The sequence below is a fragment of the Nannobrachium achirus genome, assembly GCF_963921795.1.
Source record: "Nannobrachium achirus genome assembly, chromosome: 13".
NCBI lineage: Eukaryota > Metazoa > Chordata > Actinopteri > Myctophiformes > Myctophidae > Nannobrachium > Nannobrachium achirus.
The window spans coordinates 25,797,444-25,811,546 of NC_137833.1; the positions used below are offsets into that span (position 1 = coordinate 25,797,444).

Below are 14,103 nucleotides of genomic sequence, written 5' to 3' on the forward strand. Positions count from 1 at the left end.
TACGTGCATGCGCAGGCCTTAGGAATAACCATTTCGGCGTAATCTAAGAGAAGTAAATGAGGACCTTCCAAGGACTGTTGCCATTTAAAAGTCTTCACAAGGAGAACGCAAATTAAAAGAGTTTTCAAAGCGCTCGCCATGGCGATATATATTATATTCCTTGGCAATGGGGGGAAAAAAGTCCCCTCTGGGTTCCTTTTTGTCACGTAGCAAGATGGCTGACTTCACTCAGATTAGCTTCTTAAGTAGCTAGACCACCCCTCCTCTTTTTCATCTTTCTGCCACTTTCTTGCTTTCTTTATCCCACTCCCTCTTTCTCTCCTTTCTCTGCACCCTCTTTCTCACGTTTTCTTTTTTTCTTTCCTCCACTTTTTTTCTACTCTTCTCTTTCTTGGCCATCTTTCTTTGTTTCTTTCTGTCTTTCTATCTTCCTCTTTTCTCTGTATCGCTGTCTCTCTGTCTAATTCTTCTGTCACTCTTTCTCTTTTTTTCTGTACTTATTTCCAAGGACAGTTGTCTAATAAGCCCCAGCATGCATTAGTGCAGGGAAGCCGGGGAGGCGGGGTTGTATATTGAATTGTTTTGGCTTTTTAATAGAAAACATTGATCAAAGGAATCCTCTCAGCCCGGAGGGCCAACGCACTGATAATTGTTAGTGATTCAGATTAGATTACTTGATGTCTTGTTTTGATTAGCGTGTGCGTGTGTGTAGTGTGTGCACGTGCACACGCGTGTGTATGTGGACAGGATAGGGCAGGGTATTTGTGTGGGTGTGTACATTTGTGTCTGTGTGCATGTTTCTTAGTGTGTATGTTTGTTAACGCATGGTAGTTAATATGCGTGTGTGTGTGTGTCTGTGTTATCAGCTGAGGAGCCTAGCCCTTAGCCATTCTCATCTCTCTCTCTCTCCTCTCTCTCTCTCTCTCTGTAAGTAGCTACTTTGCGGTTTAGCATGCATAAGGAACAATGTAATTCAATTAAAGGCAGCATCATTCTTCCAGCGCAGCGCCGCTAATGTGGGGCCAACAGAATGAGTTAGGGAGGGGCAGGAGAGAGACAGATTAGCTGTGTTTTGGGGGGGCGATGTGCTGGAAGACATTCTAGACAGCGGACAAGAAACAAACAAAGTATTTGGATCCACTTCAGAGTGTGAAAGACAGGTGGGATTAATTTAGCACCAACACTTAAGGTAAATGGAAACGCCATGTGTTCTCTTTTGAGCGGTGCTAACCGCTCCTACATCTGGCTTTGTGTGTATGTTTGAGTGTCCGTATGAGCACGGAAGTCCATATGAGTACGGAAGTCCATGTATGGAGATAACTAACGTCACAGACGGAATGTCCCATACAAGGAGATATGCAAGTGTGTGGTGTTTGATACCATGCAAAGTGAGCACCGCTAACTTCACACAGGTCACCCTAATGACAGCCAAACATTTTTTTATTAGAGCTTGATTGGTCTCTTATAATACTATTTTCAAAGTAAAAATAAGAAATACCTTTTATTTCTCTTGACCGCTTAACGACTTTAACCCCTCTAGTTTTGAGAAACAGCCGGCAGTTACAACTGTACCTGGACCACTTTTTTCTGTCTACACCAAATCTTTTTGCCTAAAATAGTAGATCTACAAGCTCACTGCATGTCGCAGAATAAGGATGCTGGGGTTCAAGCCCCGAGTATTGATGTGCACGTGTATGTATGAGTATTGAGGTGTGTGTGTGTGTGTGTGTGCGCGCGCGCGCGTGTTCGTTCTCCTAACCTCTGTTCTCCCTCCTACCAGTTCTAATTGTAGACCACAGTGAGTCAGCCTTTCATCTAAGGTCACCAGTTCATCTCTCTCTCTCCCTCTGTCTGTCACATTCTCCACATCCTTCGTTCTGACTTTCTTTCTTGTTTTCTCTCAACCTTTTTTCTGTCTCACATTCTCTATTTCTTTCTTTCTTTGGTGTTTCACTCTGTCTCTTTGATGTATACACAGTACTACTAATTGCCCATCCCCACCGCCCCCACCACCAGGTGGCCTTCGCGGCCAATCAGCATTTAGAGTTGAGATGTCTTGTCACGTCACCTTCCCTCCAAGCCCCCCCCCCCCCCCCCGGTGTGGACAAATTGGTAATTAATGAGCTGTCATCATAAAAAGACAAGTTTCTCTCCCCCTCTCTCTATATCTCACACTCGCGCACACACACACATTCTAATTCCCGGATGTAACGCTAACTAAAGGCACTCACACAGTGTCTCGATGTCAGCACGTTGATGAATGTCGAAAAGTGTCTGTCGTAGTGCGTGAGGTGTGTACACGGTGTGTTCATGGCCGTCGGTTGCAGTGAGGCGTTGCTCGCCAACCGAGTCCCCACTCAGTCTCGCTTATTGCACAGCGATAGCAGCGCAGCGGTGGAGAGGTGCACAGGACTCGCCGTGTTCCAACCCCTGTGCCTAGGTCTGCATCTGTAAATACTGAAACACTGCTGTCAGGTGTAGGCTCTTGCTAGCAAGGTCTTCAGAACAAGCCCCCAGGAACTTTCCTGAGTTATCCTTTTGGAATAAATCTGTCTTATTGTCCCTCGGTGTTGTTTACATTTCTTGAACAGAACTGACAGGCCACTGTGATGATAATACATTGGTCGTTTGTTGAAACGGAGTCCAAAATTACATGATAGTTTTCGGTGGTGCTCTGCGTGCTAATGGTGGCTGCAGGCGAGTCAAGTCTTTGGCCATGAGTCCGAATCGTGTCGCAAGTCTCTTAATCCTTTTTTTAATTTGTTTAATTATGTATACAATGTAGCCTAAGGCTGAAATAGTTATGATGATCCACATACCCAACCCGAAAGAAAGATCTTCAGAATGAATGTTTATCATAATCGTGGATTACATTCATATAGGCTCCTTTGTGTCTTAATAAGCACAGCTGGAACGCCACGGCCCCGTTATCACGTCCAGGGACGTTACCTGGTAACCAGGTGAACAGGTGTTGCGGCGGCCACTGGTGAGCGAACAAACTTCATACCCATGATGCATCTCGAAAGCAACTACTGACCGACTTCACTTCCTCATTCACATCCATTCTGGGTTTGGTAAAATGGACTCTCAATTCAAACGCAGATACATAGTTTACAACCCGTAGCGTGCGTCATGTACCCAAAATAACAGACATACAAGTTATCAACGCACCGCGGCATGCCGTGTCGACAGCTTCTAGATCTGTTGCACCGGAAATTCGGTTGTGCATGACAAGGAAAGGACAATGATGTTGGACATTTCATTAATGAATGAGCCAAATAAAACATCAAATAACGATTCTGAGTCGAGTCTGTAACTGCGACTTGAGTCCCCATCTCTGGTATATGCTCTGTGTGTGTGTGTGTGTGTGTGTGTGTGTGTGTGTGTGTGTGTGTGTGTGTGTGTGTGTGTGTGTGTGTGTGTGTGTGTGTGTGTGTGTGTGTGTGTGTGTGTGTGTGTGTGTGTGTGTGTGTGTGTGTGTGTGTGTGTGTGTGTGTGTGTGTGTGTGTGTGTCTGTGTCTGTTCGCTCCAGGTCTCCTCTCCATTAGCAGATGAGAGCAGTAATTTCACACAGGCCTGGCCAGGGTAATTATCAGGATGCACACACTAGCTTTGGGAGAGGTGTGTGTCTATGTGTGTGCACGTGCACGTCCTCATCCATGAATGTAAATGAACAGTATTTGATCTTTGTGCATATGTATGTATGTAAATGTAGCTGGGAACTTCTGAATCATTGGTGTGTTAACACCTTCCGGTGTCCGTACAGTATTACAGAGCAAGAATTATTATAAATAATAGTGTTGTTTACACATACTTCCTCAATATTAATATTAGTATTGTGAGTATAACCTACTCTGATCCTTGAGGGGTTTCCAGGGGGGACCCAGTAAGAACTGTTAATATTTCATCAAAATCCGTTTAAACACTTTAAGTCTATTTACATCAGCTATTTGAAATGATCACAAAATATTTTCAGAAACGTTTGAGAACCACAGCTCTAGATTAAGCTCATTCTAAACTGACCCCATCATCCTAAAGTGTCGCGTGTGTGTGTACTGTATGTGTGTGCGTGTGTGTGTGCGTGCGCGTGTGTGTGTGTGTTTGAGGTTTGCACTCCAGGTATAAGAGTCGCGCTGCTCACTGGATCATTCTGATTCCTTTAATTGGGTCCTCCTTTGATTTCTGCCGACAAGCCTAGCCCCACTTCACCCCCAGCGCTCCAGCCCTTACCCCATCACCTCTCCTATCTCCTCCCACCCTTCTCCTCCCCTCCTCTCTGCTCTCTTCCTGTCTGCTGCCATCTCCTCTGCTCTCCTCCCATATGCATCTCCTCCTCTCTTGTTCTGATTTTGGCCTTAGAGTGTTAGTTCGCCTATTTTTTAACCAAAGCCGTATGAAATACTCGCCAGTAATGGAGTTGTTGCAAAGACATTAATTGGTTAACTACAGTAAGTCCCGTGGTCAGACTTGTGGTCATTTTTGTGCTGAATAAGAAGTATTTCCATTGAGTTGGCTGGCCCTAAATGTTATAATAAAATAATCCACAAAACTACCGTCATTATTATTGTTGACATATTTCTACTATATAGAGCAAGTTTCATTCAACTTTGACACTCTCGCTCTCTCTCTCTCTCTCTTCTCTCTGTGTGTCTCTTTCCATCTCCTTCTCTCTGTTATAATTCCAACGTTTGTCTTTCTGAACATTAAATTTGCTTGAATTTTAATTTGTATACACATTTAACCAATGCCGTTGTCTACACAGGGACCCCGAAATGTGTGCACTATCATCTAATCTAATGTAAACTAACCAAATCCAGTCATCGGATATCTTGAAAGTTTAAACCACACAGTAAAATCCTCATTTAAACGTATAAACTGATTCAGATCCTTATTGTCTCTACTCTGCACATGCACACTGCAAAATCCTAACTGGTAACGGAACTCCAGAGTGGTAAGAATGGACCTTTACGGGTCCATTATGAGGCAGGAAAATGTCTTTTGAAAATGCAAATGGTGCCTTGTGCACTTTTCCCCTTTTTGCATTGTCATTTTTTCTCCTCTCCTCTTCCCCATCTCCCTTCTCTCTTTCTCTCCTTTTCAACTTTCCTTCCAGCAGTTAATAGTCCTTTTCGGCAGGTCTCCTTTTAACTCGGCTGATGTCCCTTTCTTCTCTTTCAGCTCTCTTTTCTCTCAGCACCCCCTCCTTTTTCTCACTCATTTTTTTAAAGAATCTGCCCCTAATGAAACTAAATAGTTTGGTGACTGTGTGTGTGGTGTGAGTGTGTGTGCGCGTGCGTGCGTGCGTGCGTGCGTACTTGTGCATGCTTGCGTGTGTGTCTTGTGGCTGAATTGGCTGGAATGGAGATCAAAGGCGGGCTCCAAATTGAGTGTGTGCGAGAGAGAGGGAGAGCTCTCTCAATTACATCACAAGAGCTGATCAAGCCATCCGAATGAGAGAGAAAGCAAGCACACTCTCTCTCTCTCTCTCTCACACACACACACACACACACACACACACACACACACACACACACGCACGCACACACTCAATGATATGCAAACATCCATGCATCTGTAACACACTTCACATAGTGATAGTGTATGTTCTATTTCATATCCACTGTCTGAAAAGTAAACTGCACGTTTCTCTCACTCTCTCTCTCTCACTCCCTCACACACACACACACACACACACACACACACACACACACACACACACACACACACACACAAGCTTGCGTGTACAAGTCATCACATGTCTCCTGTTCACCAAGCAACTCTACTGTTCAAGACACTTACTACAGTGATTCTCTGCCTATGGGCAGAGGCTACCATCCTGCTGCTACCTACCTACTGTGCTAGTACTGACATTAGTTACTCAAGTAAAAAATGTACTTAAAGTACCAAAAGTAGAAAGTCAGTCGTTATGCAGAATGTCCTCACTTTTCAAATGTATAAAACTCTTTCGAAAATAGCAGATCTACAACAATTTTTTGTAGTGTTAGGGTCTACCTTAACTCTGAGGCAGAGCATAAACAGTGCTTTACATTTGAAACAAATCTCAAATAATTTGTTTTTAAACATGGGGCCAAAAAATCCTAGGGGGTAAAGCCAGAAATATATATGTTGACTTTCTACTCTAATGAATATAAAAAAGTTTAGGATAAAAGAGTGTGTGACTCTCTATGCTCTGCTATTTCCATTTCTTTCTCTTGTTCATTGCTTTTCTCTCTCTCTCTCTCTCTCTCTCTCCGTAATTATCCTGTCTGCTTAAAGGGCAAACTCTTCCCATCTCACTGGCCTGTCAAAGTGACAAGCTCTAGAGACGCCAAGAGGCTGTGCGTGTGTGTGTGCGTGTATGTATGTATGTATGTTACTGTGTGTAGTTGTGTGCGTGCACTGCACTCTACCTGTTCTACCTGTCCTACTGTACGTGGCTGCCAGGGGCAGCTCTGTTCTACAAGTGCCCTTTGTTGTGTGTACACACACACACACACACACACACACACACACACACACACACACACACACTTACCCATTTGCTCTGTAAAAGTGAGCACGAGTATTACTCTTCGTTGAAGCATTTTCTTAGAACTGCAAACGGACACAAACATACAAAGACACATACACAAACACACTGAAACTAAATGTATTTGCTCAAGGAAATGTCAAATGTATCTCCCAAATACACTGACACCCTTCACACACAGACGATGATTTAACGATGTACATACATACTGTAGGTATGTAAATTTCATACTTTTGTTCTTTTATGGCGAGAAAAGGTTTTGTTTGAGTAGAATAATATGATATTATAATAATGTCGGCAGCTTTAGCTCACTTCTCACATCATAAATAATCACGTGGCACTGTGCCAGTCGGTGGCTGAGCGGATGGTGCGTCAAGCCACGTGGCCGCAGTGTCCATGGTTTGATGCTGGATTGGTGACCTTACCACACCACCACCTCCAGCCCCTCTCCTCATGCATGTACATACACACACACACTTAATATGTTTTGTGTGTGTGTGTGTGTGTGTGTGTGTGTGTGTGTGTGTGTGTGTGTGTGTGTACACATACTGTATATACACACATGCATGCACACACTGTATATCCCACATATGTACTATACTGTACACACAGAGGCACATACACCACCACCAACATTATATTTGCACAGCACACACATCCACACCTGCAAAATAGAAAATACTCATAAAAATGCTCTCACACACACACACACACACACACCCACAGACCCATGCAGACAAACATCCAGACGCTTCCACACACACTCACACACACACACTCACAGACCCCTATCATGTGCACGCACCCGTGGAATCCTAATTAGGCCATGTCCTGTTCCTTTGATAGCCGTGTACAGTGGCTCTTCTTTAATTCCTTATCAAATGCATTGATCAGTGTGGGCCTCGCTCGCTCATTGATCCGCGCACTCCGTCTGCAGCCCGCCGATAAGCTGGCCCTCCTCTCTCCTCCTCTCTCTCTGCTCTCTCTCTCTCTCTCTCTCTCTCTCTATCACACACACACACACACACACACACACACACACACACACACACACACACACACACACACACTGCTGCTTTTTCTCTCTCACACACATTTGCTCTCTCTCTCTCATAAACACATATTCTTGCCCCCCTCTCTCCCTCTCCCTCGGTCTCTAATATCTTCTCTTGCTTTCGCTGTCATTTTCTGTCCCTCTTCTGCACTTCCTCTATTTCCTCTTCATTTTTCTGTCTGTCCGCCCATCTCTTCTGCCTATGGCTGTTTTTTGTGTGCATGCGCGAGCATGCATTAATATATCTCTCTTCTTTACCAGTTGTTCCTCTCAACAGTGATGGCCATTTTCAATGTGGACATGTCCACTAGTTACACTGATTGACTGATTAAGTAGCTGATCAGTTGGTTAATTCACTGATTGATTGCTTAATTGAGTGGATGAAAGACTCTATTTGGACTGGAGTGTAGTCTCCCTGTGTCCAGCCTTCCTTCTGTCTCACAAAGACTAAATTACTGTAGGTTACATTTAGTGTTATCATTTTGAATTTATATTTATAAGCAAGCTACTATAAATGGTAGCTTATGAATATCGTCAATATTGCTGCCCTTGCCAGCGATTTAGAATGATTTGAAGATTCACAGAATGTATTTTCTAACGCGGATGTAAACCAAGGATGTGGATTGGAAAAATAACATTGTAACGGCAATCTTCCATTCTAAAGTTATGGGCAGTTGAATATAGCTTGTTTTCCAAATAAGCAATCTGAGGAAAGAAATCTGAGATAAATAGATTTTTCTAAATCTGATAACGTTGACAAAGAGTTAAATAAAGGCAATATTAAAGTTATACTGTGTAAGTTGCTCAACTAGTGGTCAGTAGCGTTATAGCAAACCGCGGTCGCGTCTGCTTTTTCCGGCCGTTTTTCGCCGCGGACCGGGCCTTCAGACCACCACGTCCGCCTCGCCGGCTCGCCCGCCTCACCACGCATCCGTGGAGGTGTCTCGTGTCCCTCTGCGGACCGGCGTTGGGGAGTTACAGGCTAGACTTCTAGACCAGCGTAAACAAAGCTGTTGAAGCAAGCTATTTCCTGAAGAGACTTGATTGGCCGGTAGTGTATCATGTGTGTATGATCTGCAATGTGATTGGCCAGCGTATACACAACGTATACGGATGATGCAGATGACGTCATTTTGCCGCGAAATCCCGCCCCTGTCACGGCTAAGTAGAAAACATATAAAGAAAAGGCTTTTGGGGTTCTAAAACTTTAGCAATTTAATAGTTAGGACAATTTTAAGATATGTTTTATAAAAAAGGTTACATAGTATAACTTTAAGTTCACTGGTTTGCATTACCCATCTCCAGCTTATAATTAATCTCTGCAGTACCATACCTCTGAAATGAATGGAAACCACAAAAAAAACAAAAAGAAAAACCATAAAACTTGCTGATCTACAAGCTCATGTTTTGCATCGTGAAGCATTGTGAGCTTTTAGATGTGCAATTTTAACAATTTCACCTTTTATGCCCAAAATGGATGGGCGGGCTGAAAGTGGTACCTAGAACTTATAAGCCTTGGAAATGATCAGCAGTAAAGTAAACATGGTTTGGAATACATTGGATAAAACACACACACACACACACACACACACACACGCGCACACACACACACACACACACACACACACACACACACACACACACACACACACACACGTGTGCACACACACACACACATGCACACCAGTATGGTGGTCCTTTACAGTCTGTTTTACGTTACGTGTTGATGTCCTGCTTCATCTGTATCAGAGATGAGTTAGATCTGTTACATTTGCACAATGACTTTACAATGTTTTTGGGGGAAAAGGAGGATCCTGTCAGGTCTGTAGCTAGCAAACAAACTGGTAGAAGCCTTTAACATAGACATCTGTGTTTCTTTCTTTCTTCTTGCGTCAGTCTGTTTCTGTGTGTCTCAACGTCTGTCTGCATCTATGTGCGTGCGTGCGTGCATGCATGTGTGTGGCATCCTCCTGTACCAGCCCTCCATGCATGACCAGCAGTGCATGCCCCCCTCCCAGCTTGCACATCCTCTTCCTCTTCGCCCAGAAAAGAGCATCAAACCCTGACCCCAGTACTCCTCTCCACGTCTGAAAATTCTCCAGAGCATAGAAGGGTCCCATGGCCTGACGCCATCCCCGCAGAGGAGCCCTCAGTGTCAGCCTCGCACTCCACTGTTTAGCCCCTCTACCCCTTGATGTCTAGGGCCAGTCAAAGGGAAGACACAGTACACGGTTGTTCTCGCCATCGCCATTTAACAATAAGAAGTCTAACCTCCTGCTCAGCCTCTGTTGTGGAGAATGTCTCCCTCCAACGACCGTCTGCTCACTCTCCTTCTATGACTTTTCATTCAGGCTTTGATCACCCAGCCTTGTGGTTTGGGGTGACGTGTGTGCTTGTGTTCTGTTGACCCACATGTGTTTCCTCTGGTGGAGCCATGTTGCTCACACACTTTGCTGTCATGCTTCTGTGTCACCACCTACATAGTAAAACCTGGGTAGTTTAATGCAGGGATTCTCAACTTTTTTATATATAAAAAGCACCCTCTCTTACACAATGCAGTCAGATGGCTATCCAGGGGGAGATCTAGCCAGTGTTTGATTTACATAACTTGAGTTACTTGAACCGTTGCAGAGTTTTCTTCGAGAAGAGTCACTGCTGGCACCACTTTTCAAAGAGGACGAGGAATGGTTCTCAAAACTGGGAAATGGCAACTGATTTGAATTTGGCAGATAAAGTGGCTGAATTCGAAGCCAAACTGGAACAGTGTGGACAGCGAGTGAACAGGGCATATTGACATATTCCACATATTGGCAGAGATTTGGGGGACGGACCATGCCTTCCTTCTCTCAGCTGATGCATGATCATACTGTAACTTTGCTGTTTATGAAGTTCAAGTGTTTCTTCCCAATCACCAAAGACCCACGAAGTGCAGACTTTGTAAAAGAACAAACAAACCAGTGAATGTATTTTTGCTGAACCATGGTGCTGCTTGTACTTGTGGTGATCCATTTTTTTTTTCCACTTGTGAGATAACCATGTTGTTTTTTTGTGAGTTTTCATATAGATATGTTGCAAACAAAACCAACAGCTGCCCTCCAAGCTATGACTTCCGTTCCTTTCTGTGATTCACTGATAACATAGTTATGGAAATAGAACTAAGATCATGTCTCACATTTGTATTCTGTCTTTCTTTGCACAACAATGAGAATCTTCACAATTCCTTTTCTCACTATCTTTTGCACTCCCCTCCCATGCCTCCAAACACAGTCTCCTACAGTGTATTTTCTAATCAGGGTTTCCATAGCTGACTGAGCTACTGCTAGCCAGATGCATTTTACTATAGCACTAATCCTAGCCTCTGGACAGACCAAGGCAATTTCACATTTCCTGTTCCACCCCAAACGGCCAACGACAATAATGCACCTAGGATGTTTTGAAGTGTTAGCTATATATGTATACCGACACCCCCTCCCCATTTTTTCTCTCTGCCACACAAACACATACTCGCACATTATGCCCATACATACTTGCGCAAAAGAAATCATACATGTTGCTCACGCACATCATGTTCATACACACGCATACACAGAGTAACTGTCACATACACAGTCACTCATCTATATATGCGCACCTCCACTAGGGGGTGTAGCGATTTTGGTTTTTGGTACGCCTTTATGAACCGCAGATTTTTGCAATTGCATTTAGCCTTATGAATTTATGTCCATATCCTGAAGGTAATATGAGCACACTGGATTCACTCGCGGGGGATCCTCGCGATTGAATCCTCCAGCTGGTGTTGTTTGCCAAAAACAGCTGATCCACAAGCATCACAACACTTTGCCAGCCTGTAGATCGTCTATATTCAGCAGGGGACACCATCGGATTAATAAATTACCAATTAACAGAGTTAACATTTTACTGTGTAGTTGGATCCATATGAATAAAAAAAAACACACAAAAAGGTGCACATTACTATTGATCACATTACATTCATACAGCCAGGTGTGAGAGAGAATAGAAAACAGGACTGTGGTAGGAAAGGAAGGGAGGGGAGCGGGGAGGGAGGCATGGAATGTTGAGGGGGAAAGAAGGAGAGCCTCCACTTCAGAAAAGTAATCTTTCTTGGTTTGTTTAGGATTTAAATATCTAATCAACACATTCTTATACCCCCGTTGTGTCAAACAGGTGATGACTTGGGGCAGGAGCAGGACTTTACAATTCAGCACCCGTTTGACGCATAGTAAAACCATGCCGCACCGCTCGGCGCGGCCACCTGGTCGGCACCGGTGCCTCACTCGGTGGTGTCTCACAGGGCTCAGGTCCGCTTTTCTGATGGCACACTTGTTTTAAATATTTTTAATGGACGTCAAACTATTACGAGTTGCAAGAGCGACTTCTGCATTCCAGTGGGTGGGACTACTGGGAATGTTGAAAAGAAATGCGACCGTTGGGTGCAGTCACATTAAACGGGTGATGCGACTGGTGCTTTTGCCCCAACTCGTCACTATAGTGACCTGAGAGTGAGACTGTGGGTTGATTTAACTCTAAGGGCTCTATTTTGATTGTCTTAAGTACCAGCTCTTATGCCTTAACTTAAAGGCCTGTCCATACTGTCTCCGACCACCGAACGTTTCGTCGGAAAGGTCCGGTTCAACTACAAAATGACGTCACTCCCATCTTATGAAAAGCATTACCCCGAATTAGAGTTCGGAAAGCTGCACATCGGAAAGTCAGAACTCTCTGATGAAAAGTTTGGTGGTCGGAGACAGTTTGGACAGTCCTTTAAGTTAAGGACTTATGAGCTAGTACTTAAGACGATCAAAAAGCTACGTCAGTTCTCAGCTGTAGAAGGATAAATTTGTCCACCCTCCATTTTCTGAGTTGGAAAAAGAAGCGTTGTTGTTCCCCGTACCTGACTTTGGAAACAGGTTGTCTTCCTGTATTCTCTCTCTCTCTCTCTCTCTCTCTGTCTCTCTGTCTCTCTGTCTGTCTGTCTGTCTGTCTGTCTGTCTGTCTGTCTGTCTGTCTGTCACTCACTCTCTCGCCTTTCTTTCACTCACTCTGAGGTATGTTTTTCTGCCCCTGTGAGCATCCCCCCTGGGTATTAACCCACACACATACCACACACACACACACACGCATTAGGAGGTTCCATCATTACAATTCCACCCCATTGTCCTCGGTTAACAATGGCAACAAACAAACAATTGAGATGGAAATGGAGAGATGTAGCTCATTAGCTGGCAGTGGTTGTTTTGTTAATGGTTAAATGGTTGCATTCAACAGGGCCTGGCCTGAAAACCCCTGGCTCAATATGGAGCACACCGATTAACACACAAACACGGTGACAAAAAAATATGACTTCACTCTCCTTTGGGTGTGTGTGTGTGTGTGTGTGTGTGTGTGTGTGTGTGTGTGTGTGTGTGTGTGTGTGTGTGTGTGTGTGTGTGTGTGTGTGTGTGTGTGTGTGTGTGTGTGTGTGTGTGTGTGTGTGTGTGTGTGTGTGTGTGTGTGTGTGTGTGTGCACCTGCAGGTATAGCGTAGAGAGTTTGTGTGTAAAGGTTTGTTTTATATCGCTTATGGGGTACAAAGTGGAACCTTGCAGGTTATGTTGTGTTGGGGTATGTGTAAATAATTTGAAAGTAATTTTAGTTTAGTTTTTGAGGTAAAGAGAGAGAATCATGATTTTTAACATTTACTCTCTAGCAGGCCGATGCCCGTTGGGGCCGATGCCCGCCATGCCAGTGTTTGCCCACTCATTGCATCATGAGGATAGTAGGAATGTCATGGTCTTCCTTTTGACCATTTAAAGGTGTTGTTCCTGTGTTATCTGCTCCATCTGATTGGCTGGATCTGTAAATGGCATTTCTCTCATTACTCTGATGACAGCTGTTCAATACTGTGTGTGTGTGTGTGTGTGTGTGTGTGTGTGTGTGTGTGTGTGTGTGTGTGTGTGTGTGTGTGTGTGTGTGTGTGTGTGTGTGTGTGTGTGTGTGTGGCTTATTTGTCCAAATTATTGTTGTCTTAAAGCCTGATTTATACTTTGTGATATGACCTGTTGAGAGCTTGTTGATCTACTGTTTTCGGCGAGTGACAGCATTGTACGACGCAGTATAAATTGATTGGAATCATTTGATATAACGTCGCTGGCGGGCATGTCCATATTTTAACTTTTAATGTTTTCGTCATACTCCCTGTCACACACTAATGAATCTGTGTGTGTGTGTGTGTGTGTGTGTGTGTAGGAGCAGGACGCAGAGCGAAAGAGGCAGCTGAGAGATAGAGCCAGGCAGCTGATTGCAGAGGCTCGCTCTGGGGTCAAGATGGCCGACATGAGCCTTCTGGACACTACTGCAGCTGGCAGGGGCAAGGCTAGCACTGCTGGGGGTTAGTACACACACACACACACACACACACACACACACACACACACACACACACACACACACACACACACACACACACATGCTCTTTCATTCACACATTTACTCACTTGTTGTTCACTGTTTCTTGCCAGTGG

At 44.2% G+C, this 14,103-nt stretch overlaps 1 protein-coding gene across 5 annotated transcripts in view; it reads left to right on the forward strand.

Moving 5' to 3' along the window:
• Positions 1-14,103, forward strand: part of ehbp1 (EH domain binding protein 1) — a 226,204-nt gene that overhangs the window by 131,188 nt on the left and 80,913 nt on the right. For 4 of the 5 annotated variants that reach the window (XM_080740474.1, XM_080740475.1, XM_080740471.1 and 1 more), the window contains exon 16: positions 13,829-13,970. In XM_080740474.1, coding sequence (XP_080596600.1) covers positions 13,829-13,970 — 142 coding nt within the window. The remainder of the gene's footprint in view (positions 1-13,828; positions 13,971-14,103) is intronic. The other variant, XM_080740472.1, reaches the window with a different exon arrangement.